The sequence below is a fragment of the Phalacrocorax aristotelis genome, chromosome 10, assembly GCF_949628215.1.
Source record: "Phalacrocorax aristotelis chromosome 10, bGulAri2.1, whole genome shotgun sequence".
Lineage (NCBI taxonomy): Eukaryota > Metazoa > Chordata > Aves > Suliformes > Phalacrocoracidae > Phalacrocorax > Phalacrocorax aristotelis.
This window is the reverse complement of record NC_134285.1, coordinates 9,691,353-9,713,121: the sequence shown is the minus strand read 5'-3', so window position 1 is coordinate 9,713,121 and position 21,769 is coordinate 9,691,353. Positions and strand designations below refer to the sequence as shown.

General features: G+C 36.9%; 1 protein-coding gene across 1 annotated transcript in view; it reads left to right on the top strand.

The window, feature by feature from the left end:
• VPS35L (VPS35 endosomal protein sorting factor like) overlaps nucleotides 1–21,769 on the top strand; it is a 57,298-nt gene that overhangs the window by 6,038 nt on the left and 29,491 nt on the right. Inside the window, exons 3-21 of the mRNA XM_075105126.1 lie at nucleotides 181–348; nucleotides 657–779; nucleotides 1,134–1,158; nucleotides 2,208–2,284; nucleotides 3,758–3,886; nucleotides 7,118–7,202; nucleotides 8,119–8,178; nucleotides 10,157–10,253; nucleotides 10,664–10,711; nucleotides 11,760–11,853; nucleotides 14,094–14,171; nucleotides 14,539–14,661; nucleotides 15,359–15,405; nucleotides 17,597–17,708; nucleotides 17,912–18,028; nucleotides 18,397–18,450; nucleotides 18,867–18,947; nucleotides 19,966–20,028; nucleotides 21,079–21,164. Coding sequence (XP_074961227.1) covers nucleotides 181–348; nucleotides 657–779; nucleotides 1,134–1,158; nucleotides 2,208–2,284; nucleotides 3,758–3,886; nucleotides 7,118–7,202; nucleotides 8,119–8,178; nucleotides 10,157–10,253; nucleotides 10,664–10,711; nucleotides 11,760–11,853; nucleotides 14,094–14,171; nucleotides 14,539–14,661; nucleotides 15,359–15,405; nucleotides 17,597–17,708; nucleotides 17,912–18,028; nucleotides 18,397–18,450; nucleotides 18,867–18,947; nucleotides 19,966–20,028; nucleotides 21,079–21,164 — 1,667 coding nt within the window. The remainder of the gene's footprint in view (nucleotides 1–180; nucleotides 349–656; nucleotides 780–1,133; nucleotides 1,159–2,207; nucleotides 2,285–3,757; nucleotides 3,887–7,117; nucleotides 7,203–8,118; nucleotides 8,179–10,156; nucleotides 10,254–10,663; nucleotides 10,712–11,759; nucleotides 11,854–14,093; nucleotides 14,172–14,538; nucleotides 14,662–15,358; nucleotides 15,406–17,596; nucleotides 17,709–17,911; nucleotides 18,029–18,396; nucleotides 18,451–18,866; nucleotides 18,948–19,965; nucleotides 20,029–21,078; nucleotides 21,165–21,769) is intronic.

Here is a 21,769-nt window from a genome sequence, read left to right as displayed (position 1 = left end):
ATTCAGGGGAAAAGAGGTGCTTCAATTTAAATGCTAGTGCTGATTCTAAAGAGTTTCTTCTAGGTGGGTCCTTGCTTTCACTGCAACAGCACAATTTATGTAGTACATATTTTGATGATTTATTAAAGAAAATGGGGGGAAGAGAAAGTCTTGTTTAACAGTTTTGAATTTTTCTTCCAGGTTACTGAATCTAAGACCAAGAAAATGAACCGGAAAGGAAGTACTTCTTCTACCTCCTCTTCTTCTTCTAGTTCTATGATGGATCCATTGAGCAGTGTATTGGATGGCACCGATCCCTTGTCATTATTTGCAGCAGCTGCAGATCCTGTGGCAACTACGGCTACCATGGTAACACTGGAGGGCAGTTATCTCAACTAAATAAAATTAACAAAACCACAAAACCAACCCTGGATAAAATATATCTGTCTCACCAATTTCAAGTTAACACAAGTAGAAAATATACTGTGCTAATAGAACAAAGTATTCTTTTTTTATTTACCTGTTTTATGTTGACATTTATTTAAATATGGATTTTTAAAAAAATAATATTATAACTTTTGGGATTAGTAAGCACTTCAAATGTTAAGTTGAACTTTATCAGCCTTCTCTTTTTTCCAGATTTATATTTAACATTTGCACTTGTACTCTTCTCATAGGATAGTACACGAAAGAAACGGGATAAAGATGACAGCTCAGCAGTAGGAAATGACTTTGAACCATGGTCAAGCAAACGTGGTGAAATCCTTGCTAGATACACAACAACAGAGAAGCTCTCTATTGTAAGTGGCAGCTTCTCCAGTTTTATTCACTTGTACTAGACCTGTAATAGATTTTGGATGTTGCTGTTTTGTAATTATTTCATGAGTAAATTCTGTTCCCCTAAATTTCAGTCTCAGTGTTCTAGAAAGCTGTACCACAAGTTCTCACTTATGGTGGTTTTGAAGCCAAGTCCAAAGGTCTGTTGATACTTAGAAGCCATCGCTTTGTCTTTTTGTAATAATACAAACAACTTCTGGTCTTATGTCTACCTCTAAATGATTAGGGTCTTAATTACGCTGTAATTACCCTGTGCATTCTTGGAATGCTAATGAGTACATGCTTTCTAAAAGCCTGCTTTTTCTGTTTCTTCACAGAACCTGTACGTGGGATCTGAAAAAGGTAAGCAGTTCCTTTGTATCTAACAGTGACAAATTTTGCTTGAGGTAGGTTGCAGTGACAGGTCTGCGGTCAAGAGTAGTTGAAATGTGATTTCCTCTCCTCCTCCCATTCTGACATATGGTTGGGCTATGGGGTTTTTTTTGAATAAGACTTCTGCTGGATTTTCACTTAAAATAATTACTGAAAACAAACCACCGAACCACCTTGTCTTGTATGCCTTGTAGGCTAATGAATTTGTGATTAAGTGTTGTGGAAGCAAATGGAATTCAGTGTCTTCCACTGTAGCTTAAAACTTTCTTCCATTTAAAGTGAGCAATAATATTTTGAGGATCACGTTTATCAGCTCTTCTGCTTGCTGGAAGGGAAAGCAAACAAGTCCCTTGGGAACTTGTTCATTTATTTTCTTTCCATGAAAGTGAAATTATTTCAGCTGTATGCTGAGTGTTCAAAAAAGAACCAAATGTTCAATATATTATTATGTTTTCTAGCAAAGCAAATCCAGGCTTAAGTAGACATAGCTGATTCACAGTAAATCAGAATTTTTATGTATGAGTAAACATGCAACATTTCAGCTGCAAAAAAAAAAAAAGAAATACTTTTTTGGAATGAGGACGGTCGAAACACTGGAACAGGATGTCCAGAGAGGGTGTGAAATCTCAGTCCTTAGATACCATTAAGTTGACTGGATATAACCCTGCGCAACCTGTTAAAACTTCAAAATAGGGTCTGCTTTGAGGAGGAGAGTTGGACAAAGACCTCCATAGGGCTTTTCTAACCTGAATTATCCTGTGGTTTGTTCCTTACCAGCAAGACTTGCAAGAAAACCCATTTATATTCAGTTTTGCTTACTTGTCATTCCCTGTTCAAAATGAATGAACTGTAAGTAAGTTTAAATGTGTGTCTTCTGGAATAGCCACCAAATGAATCAAACCACTTGTCTTCTGTCACCAAAGCTGACTAGTTGTCTGAGCCTGTCAAGCTCTTCAGGTTCATTTCCCATTAGAAGTCCAAGTGTTTAAATGTTAAAGAAACCGTGTAATTCTTTACAGGAAAAGCTACAACTACTGGCTCAGCAGTTTCTGAAAAAGTGAGGACAAGGTTAGAAGAACTGGATGATCTGGAAGAGGTGAGAAAATTTTCTGATCCAATTACATCACCATTTAAAAAGTGAAATAAATTTGTGAAATAAAAATCTTTCATGAAACCTTTTAAGACAGTCCTCATTCTGCATTTGCTTATGCAGTATTCAGACAGATGTATACTTTCCGTGGGATTTCTCTAGAAATTTCAATCCTTATTGTTACAGAATTCGGGCAGAATCGTATTTTTATATCACTAGATATTGAGATCGAAAAATTGACTTGATATGCCGCTGTTGGTTTACCTTGGTACTGCGTACGGTCTGCAGCTGCTATGAAACTTCATGGAGCCTTATAGTCTTAACATCTGATAATTTTGTTTGCCCCTGTTGCAGAAGCTGCATACTGTGTGCCTGACCTTGGTTGAAGTTACGTTTACATGCTTGATAGAAATACTGAGTACTCAGGTTATTTATCGAACTGCAGTATTTTACTGTGCAAAGATGAGGTGTTTCACAACTTACTTTCCTAAGACCTGAATCTGTGGGGTACTTCTAGAATTGTTTTGGGTAATGTTGTTTTGAAACCTCTGCCTCTTAGCTAACTTCAGATTGCCTGTTGCCTGAGCTAGCAGTTCTAATAGTCACACATCACAAATAAAGGATTGGATTCTTGTAGTAGAAATATAAAGTACCCTTTATCATAAGGAAGTATGTAACCTTGTGTGAAACTAATTGCATTTGCATTTTATCTCTTCACCTCTTCATCTAGATGGTTGCTTCTGGACTATCATACTATGAAACCTGTTCTGTAATGCAGCTTAATAAACTTGTCAAAACTAGTCCTGAAGGTAGTTTTGATGTCACTCATACTTATACTGAAGACTGTTCCAGAACCACCTTCTGATTTTTTCTAAATGCATTTATAGTAACTTTTTTCCTGTGTCAGTTTGGTTTTAAAGCTTAAAAAATTATTTCTGCTTCCAGTGTTTCACTAGTTTATTTTTGATATGTCATGTTTTTATAAGGTCTGTAAGACCTTCTGGAAAAAAGATCACAAGAATGCTCCAGTACTGAGCGTGAAATGAAGATAGTTTTATTTTCTTAGTGAGGGCTCTTACTGAGACAGATTTTCCTTGCTGTCAACAAATTTCTTAGGACCTTGCTGGCAAAACATTTCATTTCTGTCTGATACTGCTTCTACATAGGTGCTAGTATGCTTATGTGTAGGTATAGTGTCCTGATCATGCCAGGAGTAGAATACCACTGAAATAGTCCGGCATTTCTAATGTCACAGACAACTTTGGGTACCAGCATGTATGTCTCTTGAAAACCAAAGCAGTTATGATGCACTCCTGTGCCAAACACCTGCAATATTGATGCTGCAAAGGTAAAAAGGGAAAATTAGGTAATACTGTAATAAGGTTTGTGGGTTCCCCCCAGGTGATTTGACTCTATAATAGCAGCACTCTCCTTCCTTCCCTTCCTCTCTTACTAAGTAGACTTGTGTTTTCTTGCCAGGGGTCACAGAAAGAGCTGTTGAATTTGACTCAGCAGGATTACATGAACCGAATTGAAGAGCTGAACCAGTCTTTGAAGGATGCTTGGTCCTCTGATCAGAAAGTAAAAGCCCTGAAAATAGTCATCCAGGTCAGTTTTACATTTTTGCTCTATACAGAACTGGTGAGTTTGATGGTGTGACTTGTCTGATTTCTTTCTTGGGGAAAGAAGGGTTTCTATTATATTACTACTATTTTCTTCTGTTCTTTGCTGAAACCCACATCTTTCAGAGTTTTATGACTTCTGACAACAGCTGGATTTTTCTACTTTGTTGTTATATATTGATTTTGACTAGGGTATGTGGGATGGAATTCTCATTAAAGAGAGTAGCTAAATGACAGTTCTGGAAATTTTACCTGCTTAGGGATAATTAAGAAAAATAACATGTGGTGATGACAACTCTTTCTAGGCCATGTAATTTCCTTTCCTCTCCTCTTCCCCCTCAACCCCTTTTGCCCCCCACCCCAAATAATACCAGAATCGCTTTTTGAATGTCAGTGTTTACCCCATCCAGACTTTCTAAGGCAACTGAATAATCTGATTTAGGACCCTAGCAAAGTACAGAAAACAACTCCAGGTTTTTTAAGTGTTTGGGTTTTGGGGGATTTTGTTTTGTCTTGTTTTTTAAACTTCTCCACAGTCTTCCTCTGGCTTAATTGGGGTGATGGGCTGTGAGGGAGACAGGGGGGAAGAGGGCAATTAAATGCTCTTTTGTTTGGCTTGCTCTTTAAAAAAAGGCCAGAGGCAGAGTGCATCAGAGTACAGAGGAGATAATGACATCCTTAAAAGCTGTAAAACTGATGTAATGCTAATAGTCATCAAGTAGGGCTATATAAAGTCAGGATTTTTGTTTTTTTATCGTGCTGGATACTCTTGCGAAAGCTGCAGTAATTTCATCTTAAATTGTGGTAAAGACAATAAAGGAAATGAAATATAAATGAACGGAGATCAAAAAATCATATGTGACCTTGGGTGACTAATATTCTATTGTAATACTATGAAATCAGCACTATTCTTCTAAAAAATCCATATATAGCATTGTAAAGTTTGAATATCTTGGTGAAAGAGAATACAATATTAAAGTCTGGAGGAAGAGAAGAGGGACATGCATGCACTATATTTACAGTGCATTAATACATATACATATATATAGCATCTGACATGCAGTGATAATCTATGCATTGATACTTCCATATATTGTTTTACAAATGGTTTCACAAAGGATTTTGATATAATGTAGTTTCTAAGATGAGATTCAGTGCTTTCTTTTAGGAAAGTAGTATCAAAATCGCATACGTTCATCTCTTAAACTGTTGTCTGTGTATTGTTCGCTTTGTACTTGAACTTCGCACTGCAGATGCTCATCATTAATTGAAAGACTGAGTAAGAATGAAATAAGTGTTTGGGTAATTAGCATGAATACAAAAATCTTTCATAACGGAGACTGTAAGTAATAATTCTCTAGTTATAAAGCAGGATAGGATAGAAACCTGACTGAACTTTCCTTGTGGTCCTTCCTAGTAGATAACATAATTTTAAGAATGTTTTATCCTCTTAAAGAGCTAAGCAGTTTTCTTGACATCAGGCTGTGATTATACATGTAGTCTATCATTAGTATCACATATGGATTAGTGCGTGATAGGAGGAGTGAGTTTGGCCTTTTTTTTTGGTTGTTATTTTCAGAAATCTATACTGGGCTGGAAAAAGCAATTTTAATTTGAATGCCAGCATTATCTTGATTTAAGAATTAATGATGAAATTACACAAGATCTTTTATTTGGACATTGGGGATGGAACCTCCATTCTCCGTATGAGAGTTTTACAGAGCTTGAAGTGCAGGGAGAATTCTGGTTATTAAGGCAGGGTCTGAATTTATAACGTGAATTCCTCAAGTGCCTTTTTACAAGATACTTTACTTGTCAAGATGGAATAAGCTAAACTACTTAGAGTAAGCTGAAGTAAGTTGATTATGTATGTGAGCTCTAAGAAAAGTGGTGATTAAGTGTTCATGGTATGTGTAGGTCCTAAACAGCTACTGAATTACCATTCTTTGAAGGTGACTGATTTACCACATGGTAGGGAAGATTCTGCTTTGGTTGTAAAATGTGAATGCTCTCACCTGTCTTCCTGGCACACTCTTAAGTTCCTCCCTGATGAATAAAGCAAAAAGACGAAGTGTGCTCCTCATTTAAGCATGTTCAAATGTTATGATTATCTTGTTTAAACAAAGCAGTCTTGTGGGGTATTGGATTGCTTCCTGGATTTTTGGCACGTAACAAAAACCTTATTTATTCTGGCGAGATTGAAGAACTGTCTCCTGATGAAGGAGAGAGAAGGGACAGAGATCCCAGGGAATACTGTACTTGTCAGTCTTAAATAGAGACCAGAGAAGACTTGCGGTCAAAGGCCGCACTTGGCTCAAGTAGGGAGAAGGTAGATTTCTCTCCCCAGTCACTTGCTTGTTTTCTACAGGTGGAAGTTAATTTTTTTGTGAATAAACTTCTGCCAAAGTTTTTGACTCCAGGTTAGTCTGCAGCTTTTGTACCACCTTGCAAAACAAAGTATAGCTTAGTTAAATGTCTTAAAATTATCTTCATTCTTCAGTGTGTATTTTGAATTCAAACTCATACATGGATGTGTTTCTACCTGGACTTAACATTCAACAATACTAGAGCTAAGTTGGCTAATATGTTCTCAGATGTGATTTTGTACCAGCCACAATTATAGTCCAGCTGCCATGGTCATGTTGGGTGCCTGTGGGCGCTGATGGATTACAGATTCCTCCCTGGAGCTGACTGTGGGGCAGGCTCAGCTGGCCTGCTTCCAAATGTTTGAACTGGTGATGTGAGCTGCAAAGCTGTGTTGAAAAGCTCATTAGCTAAACTTTTAAAATAGTTTCTTAATTTAGTCCATACCAAATTTTGTGTTTGATATGGATGCTTAGAGAGATGGTGAGAAACTGAAAAATGTCCTTAAAGTTGTTCTAGAAAAGAAGTGCGTTTTTATGTTTCTTCTGGGAGAGCGTTTGCCTTGTCTGAACAACTGTGCAGATCTGCGTGGTCAGCTGAAATTCTGCATTGTAGATTACCTTGTATAAAGGGAGAAACAGACTTGACTAGCTCTGCTAGAAATTTAGAATACCTGAAAAGTACAGAGAATACCATGATGTGTTATGTTAGAGATTCTTGTGCTTTTTGCTGGATAGTTTGTGTTGGTTCTTTCCATCTGTAGATATTAATCTGTTCTAGCATGTCTGGAGTAAAAACAGAAACTTGAATTGTCCTCTAAGATGTTTCTTTGTTATGTTTTTTTTTCTTCTAGTGTTCTAAGCTTCTTTCGGACACAACAGTAATCCAGTTTTATCCAAGTAAATTTGTTTTAATTACAGATATCCTTGATACTTTTGGTAAGTATCTAATGTGCCAGACTTGCTACACAATTGTTAATATGATGACATTAATTTTTTATAATGGTAGAAAACACTCAAAAAGTGCTGAAGTGACTCTCAGTCAGAACTGTTCAAAAACTGTTATGAGTGAACTCTTTAAAATAAAAATATTTCATTTTGTAGTTCTATGCTTTATTAGTGAATATCTAGAACAAAACCTTGGGAAACATCATGATCTCTGCATTTTGAAATTTAAAAAATTTAAAACACTCGTTAGGAAAATACTTTGGTTTTGGCAGCCTCTTGACTCAATATTTCATTGTATTCATATTTGAAGAACAGAAGTAAAAGTTTTTCCTTAGCTGAATAGGGACTCTGAAGTGATCAAAATGTAGTTCCTGATTTTTTTAATCTATTCTTGTAATTTTAAAATGATCCTTAAAGGGAAATTGTCATCCACTTCATGCGATTCTCTTGGTTTTCTGCCATGTTATGGAAGAGATTTATGACGGCATTCAAAATTGAAGGGTATTTTGATGTTTAGCAGGATGTGTTAGGACATGGATCCAATTGTTTTTTCATGTCTTGCTTCCTCTTTGTGTTCTTTCCTACTTACTGAAAGCTGCTGAAGATAACATAATATCCAAACTCTGCAAAGACTCAACACCGGCCCTGCTTTCCTGGCCTGGGAGATATCTGACCTGCGTGCTACCTCTGCACTTAAGGGAGCCACATAAATTTTTTTATAGTGTGCAAAGTGCTAAATTCAGACTTAACATTTCAGCCTCACTAGCGGGCAGCATAATGTTAGTGTGCTAGGACGTTTTTTTCCACCTAATTTCAGTGTATGTTGGAGAGGGAACCTTTGTATTAACATTTTGTATTTTACAGTTTGTTAGGTTGTTATGAAGGATTTTTTTTTTTTTTTAAATAGGGAAACTAGTGTATGAAAGAATTCTGACAATGTGCGTGGACAGTCGTGTCTCTTTGCCAGGTAACTTTATGCTTGTTTCTACTGTGCTCCTGGAAAAAATCATGTCTGAACTAATTTGAGAAAGCTTAAATAGGACCCATGCTACTTTATTTCCTATGAAAAAAGTTCTGATTTGAATCTGGTAATTTTTAGTTTTTAATGGAGTAAAATCCATTGCTTACGGCTTTCACCATTCACAGTGTTTATGCAAGTTTACATTATAACTGTGAAGAATACACAGACAAAGCTGAGAGGCTTAGTTTTTGGTAAATAGATGTTTTTGGTAAATAGATGTTTTTGTTGCTACATTGGAAACGATAGTTTTGCTTTAATTTGGGAAGAATTTTGGAAGCAGGAGCGGGCTGTTAGATGAGCTTTCTAACTTGGGCCCTTTTCATTTTTTCAGTTGAAGTTCTAACACAATGTAAAAGTTCAGTTTGATATTTACAGTAGAGATGTATATGAAAGCACTTCTTCAGGAAGGCACCAAAACATCCTATTGAAATACAGGCTTTTCCTTGCAATTTGGAGTGTAATAAGTGCATGTCCTTAAAATATGAAACATTCTTACTCTGTAGTTGGCAATGCAACGGTACCATTAGGTTACAGTTAAATCCATAGGATTTGAGCCAGAAGCCTGAAACCAGCAAATATTTAAATTTGAAATAAACTTAGAGAAAATACTTAAAATAATTTGGTTGTTGCAGCTCTGATAACTGTGCTTATAAACATTAATGAAGGCAGACAGTTCCTGTAGCATGTCATGATTGCTGGGCACAGGTACCTCTGTTCTGGAGAGCTGAGCTCGTGCTGCAGCTTTACAGCTGCCAGGGGCATTGCTGGTGGGAACTTCCCAAGTAGCTATAAAAGTGGGAGGGAGAAGGAAAACCTGGGCTGTGCTTGCTGTGCACAGCAGTGTGAACCCCCAGGGACTTCAGGCCCAACCTCCATGCTTGTCCTGTGGGAACCAAGCAAAACAAAGTTGTACGAGAAGTCCTGTGGTCCTCGATGGGAAAGAGCGTCTTCTTGTACTCAGTCAGCATCTAGCGTGTGCTTCTCTAGTGTCAGAAGCAGGGAAACTTTCTTGTGGGACAGGAGCTTCTCACCTTCTGGGGCAGGGATGGGGGAGTATTGGTATTTTAAAACTGTTTCACAGGAGCTTGGAAGCAGACATTCACACCAGAAGCTGTTTGTGTAGCTTTATCGCTGAGAAGAGGGGACTCATCCTTCCCAACCGTCTTGCCTCGGACTCGGGTAGATCCCAAGAAGCCCATTTTTGTCTTCTGTTCCAGGCAATCTGGAGAAAGAGGAGGCAGTTAGCCATGCAACTGCATGCCTGCCTGACCAGAGCATTGTCCCCATAACCCATCTGTTCCACCCTGGGGTGGCACCTTTTTCTTGCTGGCAGCTGACAAATAGTCCCAGAGCTCATGAGAAGAGAACTGTGCTGCAGTGTTAGATGTTTAGCCCACAAAAATAAGTGTTCTGTCAGCGTTTAGTATGTCCTGCTTCTTGCAATGTTGTTTTAAATAATATTATTTAAAAATATATTAGCCTTTTAAAGTATTTGAGTGCATGAATCTGTTTTGTAGTATGCATTTATTATATTTGTAGTTGTTATTGTTATAATATTACAATATTCTTATATTTGTATTTGCTAGATTTCCTGTATTTTTTTTTTTTTACAATTTCTGCTTTTGCAGGGAGGCAGAGGTTAGATTTCTACGTAGCAGATCTGAGATTAGCTTTGAATGCTTGACTTTAGCTTCTGAAATGTTACTTAACGCATGATGGAAGCTTTAGTTACCTCTTCTTGCTGTCTGTGTGCCCAGCTCTTACTGCTGCAAGAGAGACCTAAGAATCAAACATATTGCCTAGTTTATTATGGTATGCCTAATTCCTTGTTGAAAAGAAAGAGAATATAATTTTAAACTGAGAATGAAGTGTAACTTGTTTCCAGAAAGAATGTAACTACTTTTGAATTGTTTTTTTTCCCCAGATAATTTTTCTCCAGAGAGTGTTAACGATACGGCTAAAGAAACTTGCTTAAACTGGTTTTTCAAGATTGCTTCTATCAGAGAACTCATTCCCAGATTGTATCCTTGTCAAATGAGGCTCTTGGAGTGTGTCTGCAGGTTTTTCATAGACTTTACCAAAAATGAATGTGTGTGTTTCAATAAAACCCAGAGCAATCTGATGTTTATACTGACTTTGTTGTGTTTGTTTCAGGCTCTATGGTTTGAATTTAATTTTGAGTCATGTTTCACTGTAAACCAAACACTGATTTATTGGCTATGAACAGTGTGGCAGTGATAAAGTAGAGTTGACGTGTGAAAACTTGGGAAACAATAAAAATCTTGTAGATAAATCAAAAATCAACAAAGCATAGTGAAATTAATTACAGGAGGCTGTGAAATAGTTTGTTCGATATGTATTTGGTATAGAAGTTTGTGTTTTTTAAATGGCATGCATCTTAGTTTTGTTCCTTAACTTGGCTTCATTTTAGCTATGTGGAAGCAGCAATACTGAAGTGCAATAAGTTCTTATCCAAAATGTAAGAGTAAATGTTAAGTGTGGGAAGGAAGTGAATGGGCAGGCTTATAAACTAATTTAAGGAGTTAAGCATGCAAGTTCTGTGATTAATAGTGGATAGGGTCTCAGTAGATCTGAGAATAAGCAGTACTGAGAGGTTTTGGGAGTTTTTAGTGAGAATTGCATGGAATAAATTCAAGGTGAACTTCGGTACAGTTTGGAATGCAATAGTGCTTGCAGCTTTGGAATGTATGTATAACTGTGACATCAGGAGTTTGCAAAGTAAAAACTAGTGGCTTCAGGTGGTGGAGGGGGGAGCAAGATTGTTGAGATGAGGAATATGGCAAAAAGACGGGATAGAAAACTGAAAAGAAAATATTGATACGTTGCATTGCTAGAGACAGAGTTGGAGAAACAATTTAGGAGCAATGAACTGTTATCTACTGAAAATCTTGGTATGAGCTTCATATGTTGCCAAACAGTGTCAGTTGCTGAGCTGAAAATGTTCGTTCACATGTCATCATCCTTTTTCAGCTATATTTTGAAATGAGTGATGTAAGCCAAATTGCTACTATAGTGACAACTTCATTATCCCTAAAAAGTGGTTCTTTTACTGGAATGGATGGGCCTCATCTCCAGGCACTAGTACAGCTCTGTCAAAAAGGACCTGTGGGAGAAAGAGACTTACAAGGAGTTCAGACAGTTCTGCTTTAAGTGAATGATTTCTTCACGTTGAATTACAGCCCTTCTAGAGCTCTGCTGTTCCTCCAAACTAGAGGAGGAGTTTTTGAGTTGTGCTTGTCTTTTACAAGCCAGACATCCAACCTGGCTATCTGCACTATTCCTAATGGCTAATACTGCAATTTGAATATAGGATATGTGTTACTATTACACATAAAATTTTACTTCTGTAATAAAATTTTGTGCTAATATGCTTCTTCTTTGGTACGTGTTTCTATAACTCATGCTCGATTGTCAGTCTACGAGGCAGCTACTGAAGTTACCTGTAGGCGATATCATTCTCTTATGGATTGTTAAATCTCATTTTCATTTCTGAAAAATGTTAACAGGGGGATTTCGGAATGTCTCCCACGGTTAACGTCTATGATTAGAGGAATCGGAGACCCACTGGTTGCAGTCTATGCAAGAGCATACCTTTGCAGGGTAGGCTATTATTTAACACTTCAGATCTGTATCAAAGACTTACTGCAGCTAGATCTGCTGCTAAAGGAAATTTTCTTTTAAGTACTGGTTTTGTCTGAAGTAGTCAGCAGCCTGTCTCTTCCTTCTAACAAACCAAAAATAATAATTTCTTTTTTTGTTTTAATAATGGAGGGAATCTTTAAGTGTTTATAATAAGTAAAAATAATTTTAATTGCTGCTTATACCAGTCTTTCATCTTCAGGTAGGGCAAAATATTAAGGACCTAAGTGGAAAGAGAGTTTGGACTTTGAGACTACATGCTGTTGTCTGATTGCTAGGCACTGCTTTCATAGTTTATATATGCACTTTTCCTATGTTTATCTTCCTCCTTCTACTGCTAGAGTGTATGTGGCAGGTGGAGGGCTGGCAAGCTCCTTGGCATAAGAGCCACTTGGTGAAGTATTCAGACAGTGGATTTCTGTCTGACTGCGCAGTGTGGCTATGTTCTTGTCCTCAGCTACTCTTGCAGTTACCTTAGCAGCTCAGCCAAGATAAAATTACCCAAGAAGAGACCCTAAAATGATTCAAGAAGTCATCAGTAGTGGAAAATTATTTGTGAAATACATTTTTGAAGTAATTGCAAAGATCTCAAATATAGTTGGAAAATGGTAGGGCTGCTGATTAGCAATACTTGCATGAAATTAGCTGCCATTAAGAAATACAAATTTGTTCAGTGTTGATATCTGTTATGTTTGAATAAACTGTCCAGTATGCTTTTGGTCTGCTGTTCGGGGTGTCCATAGGAATTCCTGCATCTGCAAGTAATTGTTAACCTCTGGTTTTCTCTAGCAGAAGAGCTGCTCAGTTTATTTGGATCTTGAAACACAATAATGTCTGCATTTTTGTCATAGCCTAATCATTCCTGCTACATAGTGCCAGGTTTCTGAAGATTTTTTTAGGGAACAGTTTGTATGCACAGTCCACCTTTACTGCTCTGATACAGCTAAAGCAGATGCATAATGATAGAGCAGTTAGGGCTAATAATTAGTAACAGTAATTGCAATTATGTAGTAAGGAATAGTTTAGCATGCTTCTTTTTGACCGCAGAGATGATCATATGAAATAAATAGTGAAAATTTTATTGGAATAAAATACTAGATGTTCAAATCCTGACTTTTGTTTAAAATAAGAAAATTTGTTGGAATGAAAGGCATTTTATCTTCTGTATTCCAGCTACCGATGCTATATTAGTACTTTCACAATGAAGACAATTAAAAAAGATTTTTTAAAAATATAAATTCTTGAATAGGAACACTGTAGTATTGATACCAAATATGTCTAAAGCCACAGTGTAGTAAAATGTGGGAATAAACATTTGCATGAAACCAAAGAACCATATCTTTACATGGCAAAGGAAAGCATTTCTCTTAAGCCTCATGGTTTGAAAGAAAATGATATGTAAAGAAAAGTGATAGATGGCTGGCTTGGGTCTGTGCAAGGTACCTCTGCTTTGCGATGAAGTCAGCTAGAATTGCATGTGCTCAGGGATCCCAAAAACTTAGAACACTGGGTTTGTTTGAAGGGGGGATCCTTAGGCTGTTGAGATGTGTTTGTTTGCGGTGTTTTTAAGCCTGATCTGTTACGAACTTCTCATCCACTTCTGTGTCTTTCTCTTTTCTTTAGTAATATGCCACATTTTAATTTTTTTATATTTTTTATCTGTGTGATTGAAAACAGTCCTGTATGGATTATTTTCCTTTGGAGTTCCAGCTTTACTACATAGGCCTTGTGTTTGTATCACCTTGCATTATTTATCAACATTTTATCTATATATTAATACTTTCCTTTGGGGTCCTTGCTTCAGTTTATCCACAGAATAAATACACATGATTTTAAGCAATTTCTGAACTTTGACTGACTTTTAAAATGATCGTCATGGTAGGCTCTCTGCATACAATGAATATAGGCAGTTTAGTGCAGGCACAGGGGTAGACCTTGATTTCCTCACTGCCTACAGGTACTTGGAGCTGATGTTAGGAGATCCATGTTTAAACACAGCTGTAACTACCTCAGGGTAGTCATTAGTGGACATAACTATAATAGTAAGCAAGGAAATAATCAGTCAAAAGCATGTGATTCAGTGCTGTTTGTTGATTTGATGTGTGTGACTACGTATATTCCTCTGGGAAATGCATTTTTTCCTTATAGTTGAAGGAGAATCATAGATGATAGATGCAGATAAAATCTTTCTCTTAAAACAGGTTGGGATGGAGGTGGCACCACAGCTCAAAGGAAGCCTTAACAAAAATTTCTTTGACTTTCTTCTAACATTCAAACAAGTAAGCAAATAGGGGTTTTATTTGCAAAATTACATAAATACACTCCTTAACCAAACTACAGCATGCTTTTTTAAAATTTTTGAATTTCTTAAATCTAGATTTAGGGATGTTCCTGTACCCAGATATAGTATGGGAAATTTTACATGCATTCTGATAAGTTGAAACTGTATGTTTCCGTATTTCAATAATATATGCTATGAGCTTGATATTTTTTTCCCCAGCATGCGAGGAACGCTTCGTATTATCTGTGTAATTTTGTGATCTTGTCTGTTGTTGTTTCCATTCATACACAAACTTTGTCCAGTTTATCATAGCTCCTATTAAATACCTTTGCACAGCAACATGTTTTTGTCTTTTATTTCAACAGATTCATGGGGATACTGTTCAGAATCAGCTGGTAGTACAGTGTGTGGAGATTCCTTTGTATTTGACTCTATATTCTCCTGCTATAGACTGGATTTTACAGTGTATTGCGTACCGTGCTCCTGAAGTAAGTAAGCGTGGTAATGCTTGATACTAAAGGAAGTGTTGGGGTGAAGGGTTAATTTTTCCTGTTTAAAAAACACCTCAGTCAGCACTTACAAGAGAGTGAAGGCGAGTATAAAGAGCCTAGCTACAACTGCCTGTTTCTTCTATACAGGAAGAATGTTCATTTCCACAAAGCTCAAGTTAGCCCACTTTAAACTCCTGTTTGTTGCTGTCCTTTAACTAGTTTAATCTTTACTTCCTGAATTCATTAGTTTCTTCTGTCAAACAGATACAAAAACGATTTGAGTAAACTGTAGCTTTGTAATTGCTTAACATAGTCATCAGGCTATTTTAATCCCAGTCTGTCTGTTTTGCATTCTGTGGCAAAGAGTTGGTAATCTTCCCCTCTCCTGCTGGACCTAACTGACCTGGCTGGCAAATAGTAATTATTTTGAGAAATGGTGTGGCTGAAGGATTGCAAATTTTACTTCCATTAAATGGAGTTGTGGATTAAAATGCCACTGTACCTATGCCAGTAGGTGTGTTTTATGTTGTACTACACCGTTGTTTTCTTGTGTTGTAAATGCAGGATAAGACAGGATTATTGGAATGTGTTGGGTAGGTAATTAAATGAGCCTTTAGTAGACTTCACTACAGTAATGAAAGCTGAATTATTTGCAGAGTCTCTACTCACTAATTGTAATAAGTAATTCTTCTAGGTTCTGCTTACTGAGATGATGGAGAGATGTAAAAAATTGGGGAACAAGTAAGTATTGAATAATGTAGTAGACACAAGTCTGTAATGAGTACGCATGAGTCCCTGTAATAAAATTCTTTCTCTCCCTTTTGAAAACACTATTTGGATGCATAGTATAGCTTTTGTTCTCCCGGTAGCTTACTAAATCATGACTATGAGCATCTGTTTTCCAGAGATGAATTCTAAAATATGGTAGATTACTTGTAGAGCAAAAGTTGATTAATTTGTCTTGGTTGCTCCATTTTGTCTCCTAAGCCAAAGTGCAGGATATGTATTGTGTTCTCCATCAGCCATGTCTCTGATTCCTCGTTGTGCTTCATTTTTCTGTTTTGCTCCCCTTCCTTCCCCCTAGCCTCCACTGGCTACAGTCAGCCTATACATGCCATTTGCAAAGGAAGTTGTAAAGCAGCTGACATCTTTGGCAGATGGTAATATTTAGGCGACTGCTTTTTTCAGCATTAAAATTAGTATCCCAAATGTCTCCTAGAAGTCTGTGTGCAGACTAGTCACCTTCAGTGAGTAGTTCAGGAAGATGGTCTGAAAGTTTTGAATGTACTTTCTGAGCTGTGTGATTGCAATTTGGTCTGCAGATGAGCTAATCTCAGTTCATTTTATTGGGTAGGTAGGCTGAGGTCTGTGAAAGTTTTCAGCCACCTCTTTTCTTCTGATGTGCTTTGCACAGTCCAGTTTTGCAGTGGCTGAGGAACTAAGATATGTTAATCACTTAGATGAGGAATACCAGCATTAGCATTCTGTGACTGAGCTAAGGAGTGTGGGAAAAGTGTGATTTTAAAAATGTGATGTGAAGATGCTATTGTATCAGAGTGTATAATACAGGTAAAAATAATCTACTACTCTGCTGTATTAATTATTTTGTATAGGTGTTGATTTGTTTTGTGGAACTTATTTTTGAATCACCTTCTAGCATTTCTCATTGTAAAGATGGGCTAGGTGCCTCCCTCCTCTTTGAATCTGTTTGCTCTTTGGAGGAAGGACAAAATGTTGAGTATAACGAGGGCTTTTTTTAAAGAAAAGTTTTTGGGACATATCTTTTTTTTATTGGGAAGCTGAATAATCAGGTTTAGATGATATATAAAACACAGTAGTTTTCTTTTAAGGTGGAGTTCCGTGTTTTTATGTCTTCTCATGACTGTCAAGATATTACAAAGCAAGAGACATCAGTATATAAATCTTTAAATAATCTCAGTATGTTTCATGAACTACTTTGCAACCATCTAAATGAAAAGTGACAACCTGCTTCTCTGTGTGTTACAAAGCGTATACCTAGTGAACTGAAAGTACCTGTCTAATGATAAAGTGCAAATTTCAGTCAAATTGCAACGGGTCCACTCATGCTCAGTCAGAAACACAGAGGATGCTGGGCTATTTTAAGCGCTCCATAGAATTTCCAACAAGGTAAACCACCCTGTATCCAACCTGTCTGTTCCAGACTGGTGAAGGACACAGTGTTTTATGAGGCAGCTTCTGTGCTAACTCATGGCAGAGATTGCCCAAAGGAATTGCCTTTTGAATAATACTAGATTTTGTTTCTTATGTTTGAATAATCTATCAGTAAACTGTTTTTTACAGTAACACAGTGAGTTCACTCTTCTGTCAGTAACTTCAGCTTGATAGTAATACAAATATGGGTCTGAATGATAAATCATAAATGTCTAAATATGTCATTGCCAGTTATTGTGTAATAAGGACTGTTTGGGTTTATTTTAATCCTAACAATGCAGCTGCTAGACACTGGACTTTTTATGATGCATACAGATTTTAAGTTAGTGAGAAACACTTCAACAGAGATTTGCCTGCTAAAGTATGCTTCTGAACGGCAGTTGAAAAGAGAGAGTGAATTTCTAAACATGTCAGCTACTCCTGGTTTACTTGATCTTTCTAGTAAACTTCTGGTAAAATGAAGGCTTCAAAAAAACCTGTGTGGAACAAGTATTCTATAGGTGGGGTTAGCTTCTCCTTATCCGATGGCTTAACATTTTCTTGGTTTACTTACGTACTATTACTCCTCATCAGTGCAAGCTCAATTTGTGAGGGGTTTTATTTCATTATCCTCTCTTTCTAAATTTAGAATACATGCTGGGCAGTTGTTAGTCTTAGCAGTTCAGATTAATGTAAATGAAGGGACAAAAAAATTTTAGTTGATGTTTAGCTGTGTTGATTTGTGTTGTGTTCATTGTAGTGCTTTGCTGTTGAATTCAGTAATGTCAGCATTCAGAGCAGAGTTTATTGCTGCAAGATCTATGGACTTCATTGGCATGATTAAGGAGTGTGATGAATCTGGATTCCCAAAGGTAACTTTTTGTATGTAATTTGTAACAGTTCCTGTTCCTTGCCGGACAGAGTTCTTTGTACTCTTAGTTGCCTCCATAACTTGCACATCATTTAAATAAAAGGTGGCTTCATCCAAAAAAATCTTTCTGCACACTGTACCAGGTAGAGCAGTGTTGGACATGCATCTTCTGCTTTTAATTTAAATTTTCTCATTAACTTTCAGCATCTCCTCTTTCGCTCCTTGGGATTAAACTTGGCATTGGCTGATCCTCCTGAAAATGATCGCCTTCAAATATTAAACGAAGCCTGGAAGGTTATAACAAAGCTGAAGAACCCACAGGTGAGTTATTGTCCACTCTGTTTCACTACTCATTCTGTATTTGGGGCAAAATTGTAGCCAGTTGTTCAGTAAGGATATGCTTAGCATGACATGGTTTACCTTTTCTAGATGCACACATTTGCCAAAATATACGATTCCTGGTAATATCTTTATATGATCCCCACTTTTCTGAGCTCTACTTAAGCATAACTTAATTCTACATAACATAATTCTACGTAAGCAACTTTTGAGGTTTGTCATTAGTGCTAGATCTTTAGGTCTGCATGAATCATACCTCAGGAGTTAACTCTTTTAAGTGTAATGTTTGCAAGTGTATTTCTCATAACCTCCTGTAAATATTGGTAATCATAAAACACATGTATTTCTAGGATTATATCAACTGTGCTGAAGTGTGGGTGGAGTATACATGCAGACATTTTACGGTACGTGAAAATTACTTTGTGTCCTTTAAAGGTTTTCTAATACAGACTATGCCCCTATATTAGCAGTCTGGTATTAAAAATGGAAAAGCTGTCGCTATTCAATATATGTGTGTAGGACATCAGTAAAGAATGAAAAAATGTATTTCCTTTCATGAAAGATGAATAGGGACAAAAGATGCAGCTTTGAAGGGGTCTTCACCACTCCCCAGCACTGCATATTTCTTTATTTATTGGCAGTTGGACCAGTTTAAGTAAGGATTTACTGGAGGTATTGCTAAAGTTCCTGGCCTAACTAGAGCTCCGTAGAAAGCTGATGCTTGGGCAAATGGAAATAAATTATCCAACTGGTTTTCAGTGACTTGATTTATGCACTGATTTCATTACTGCATTTTGTAACCTCGTTTTTCACCACACAGAAGCGGGAGGTCAATACAGTTTTGGCTGATGTTATCAAACACATGACTCCTGATCGAGCATTTGAAGATGCTTACCCACAGGTAAAGAGTTTATTTTGCCAAATCTGTAAAAATTCAATGTGCCTTTTCTTAGATGAAACTAGTGCTTAAACATTACTGATGTCTCTTACCACAAAATATTTTTAAACACTGGCTATAATTTGGGAAGCCTTTTTGAACAGTGCAATGTTGTGATTTGTTCCTCCTTTTTTCCCCTGCACATCAATCTTTCAGTTCAGAGAAATGCTAAACCAGAACGACTGATGTATTTAGAAGTAGCAGTAGTTAACTGTTACATCAGCAGTGGTGTTCTGCTGAGGAAAATCAGCCATCATGGCAGGCTATTTAAACAGAAGTAAGCCATAAAATAATCTGTCTCTACTTGATATTGTTAAGGCTTCAGAGAATTACTGTATCTAGTTCTTGCGACTGCATGCCAGGTGGAATATGGATTAGCTGAAGAGGTGGTTTTTGTGGTTACTTGAGGGTAGATAAAGTCCCTGCAAAAGAAGATTTAACGAACTGGTTTGGACTTTTTGTTTGGTAGGGATTTTTTTAGTCCAGAGAGCTGGAGGACATGCAGACTATAAATCTGCCAAACTATAAAAGTAAAGAACAAATAAAGCCTGGGCAGGCTGGTCAGTATCTTTTCATATGAGTTCTGAAGAGCGTGTTGGACAAACAAGTGTTAGGAACAGCATAGCTGTAGTTGATCCTGCTTTGGGGAGAGAAGTTATGTCAATGAATGCTTGAAGTGTCTTCCAACCCAGTTTTCTGTGAATAAGTAGAGAATAATCATCTCTGGTGTGGATAGTCTTAATTTCGATAGAGCAGTCACAATCACCATAGTTGACTTCGATGCATTCAAGATGTTCCTTGATGTGGAGTGCAACTCCTCCACCTCGTCTACCCCGCCTATCTTTACAAAAGAGCTTGTAACCGTCCATTGTGATCCCCCAGTCGTTTGAGGTGTCGTACCCTTCTGAGTGGGCACGGAGCTCCAGTTCTTCCTGTTTGACTTGTATTACAATCATTTTTCCCCTTTTTTTTTTCCCTTTAGCTGCAGTCAATTATTCAGAAAGTTATTACCTATATCTATGACTTCTCTCTGCTTTTTTCAGTGGTAAGTGATACTCTCTAATAAATTTTTAGGAAGAACTATTTTGCACTGTTCCTATAAGAGAATTTAACTGACTTGGATATTTAGGTTGATTGCAAGCCTACACAGTGAGAGGACTTTATCAAATAGATAAGTGCAGAAATGTTTTGGAAGCTCTCTGCTGCTTACTACTTAAATATTCATTATTCTAATTCCAATTTTCTATACTTTTTTTACTTAGGCCGTTAGATCTTTCTAAGTTTGTTACTATGACATAAGTGACAATCAAATACTGTTTATTTGTGTGTGTGTGTTTGTGTAATTGCTGAAGGCTGTTTCCGTGTTATGATACATAACTTAACATGCTCTGTTATAGGACTTAAGTTTGGCATTGTAACAAAGTGAAACTCAGATGTCAGAGACTGTATATGAGGTAGAGAAAGAGGAACAAAGACAGCGGGTGTCAAAGTACTGAAACTGATTGAAGAGTGAAATTCAAGACTGACCCTGTGGATTTGGAGTCAAGTCTGGTTCACAGATTGCTCAGATAATTCTGAAAAAACTTACCCTTACTGTATTCTTGAAATGATACAGAAACTAAGTATTTCAGTGTCTTAACAACCTAAACCCTTATCTTTGAAGAAAATCTGAATGTCTTGGGCCTTCCTAAGTTGCCCTGGATACATGCAAAAAGGTTGCTGGTGTGTGGCCTGTTTTCACTGTTTATAATATCCTACCTTTTCTTCCCATAGATGTCTGAATTTGTTGTGATCTTAAGCTGTTTCAAGCATATGATTGTTTTAAAAAATTTGTAGCATTTGATTCAAACAGTTCTGTGTTTTGTGTTTTATTCTGGATCTCTGCAATCAATAAATTTATACACCTTTCAGCCATCAGTGCTTTTCCATTTGTTCCACTCTTTCATCCTTTAAGATGATTTGCTGTCTTAAAAAAAGATTAGAATAATTTTAACTAAAGTAGCTATGATTATAAAACTTATCCAAAATATTTATTGTTTTAGTGTGTTGTTTATAAAATACCTAATTTTACTTGTTTATGTATTTGTACTTTCAGGAGAAATTCTTGCCGTTTCTGGATATGTTCCAGAAGGAAAGTGTGAGAGTGGAGGTTTGCAAGTGCATTATGGAATCTTTTATTAAGTAAGTGGAGAATATTGAGATTAAATGCATACTGGAGGGTCTGGGGTGGGGAATGTATTGAAAGATTGATAGGGAAGATGGGTCAGTATATAGGCCACTTAGCTTGTGAAGGTGTTGCAGACTATGGGAAAAAAAAATTAAAATGTGTCAATTTCGTAAATCTGTTGATTGACTGCGTAACTGCTTACAAAGAAAGCTGAAATTTAATTAATCGTATTGATGCTGGCTTGCTGTGGATTAATAGAGTAGTTTTTCTCTGAGCTTTTTTTAAAATTTATGTTGCCTTAGTTGGTTTATAAAATTTATTTCATATTCCAGCTGATGTGACAGCACAGAACTGTTACCTTGGCATAATGGAGGAGGAGAGACAGTCTCTTGTTACAAGCTCCATTATGTAGAAAAATGGGTATTTCCACAGATGAAAATTAATTTAGAAGATGAGGCTTTAGCTTTATCTTCAAATACTGTAAAAGTCAAGAAGTCCTTTTGTTTTAAAATAATTAACAGGTTTCTTGAAACACTTTTTTCACCTTCACTTTAGGTATTTATATACACTGCTAAGCTCTACCCAAGAAGCTCCCCCCAAGCCTTCTCTCTCTCGACTA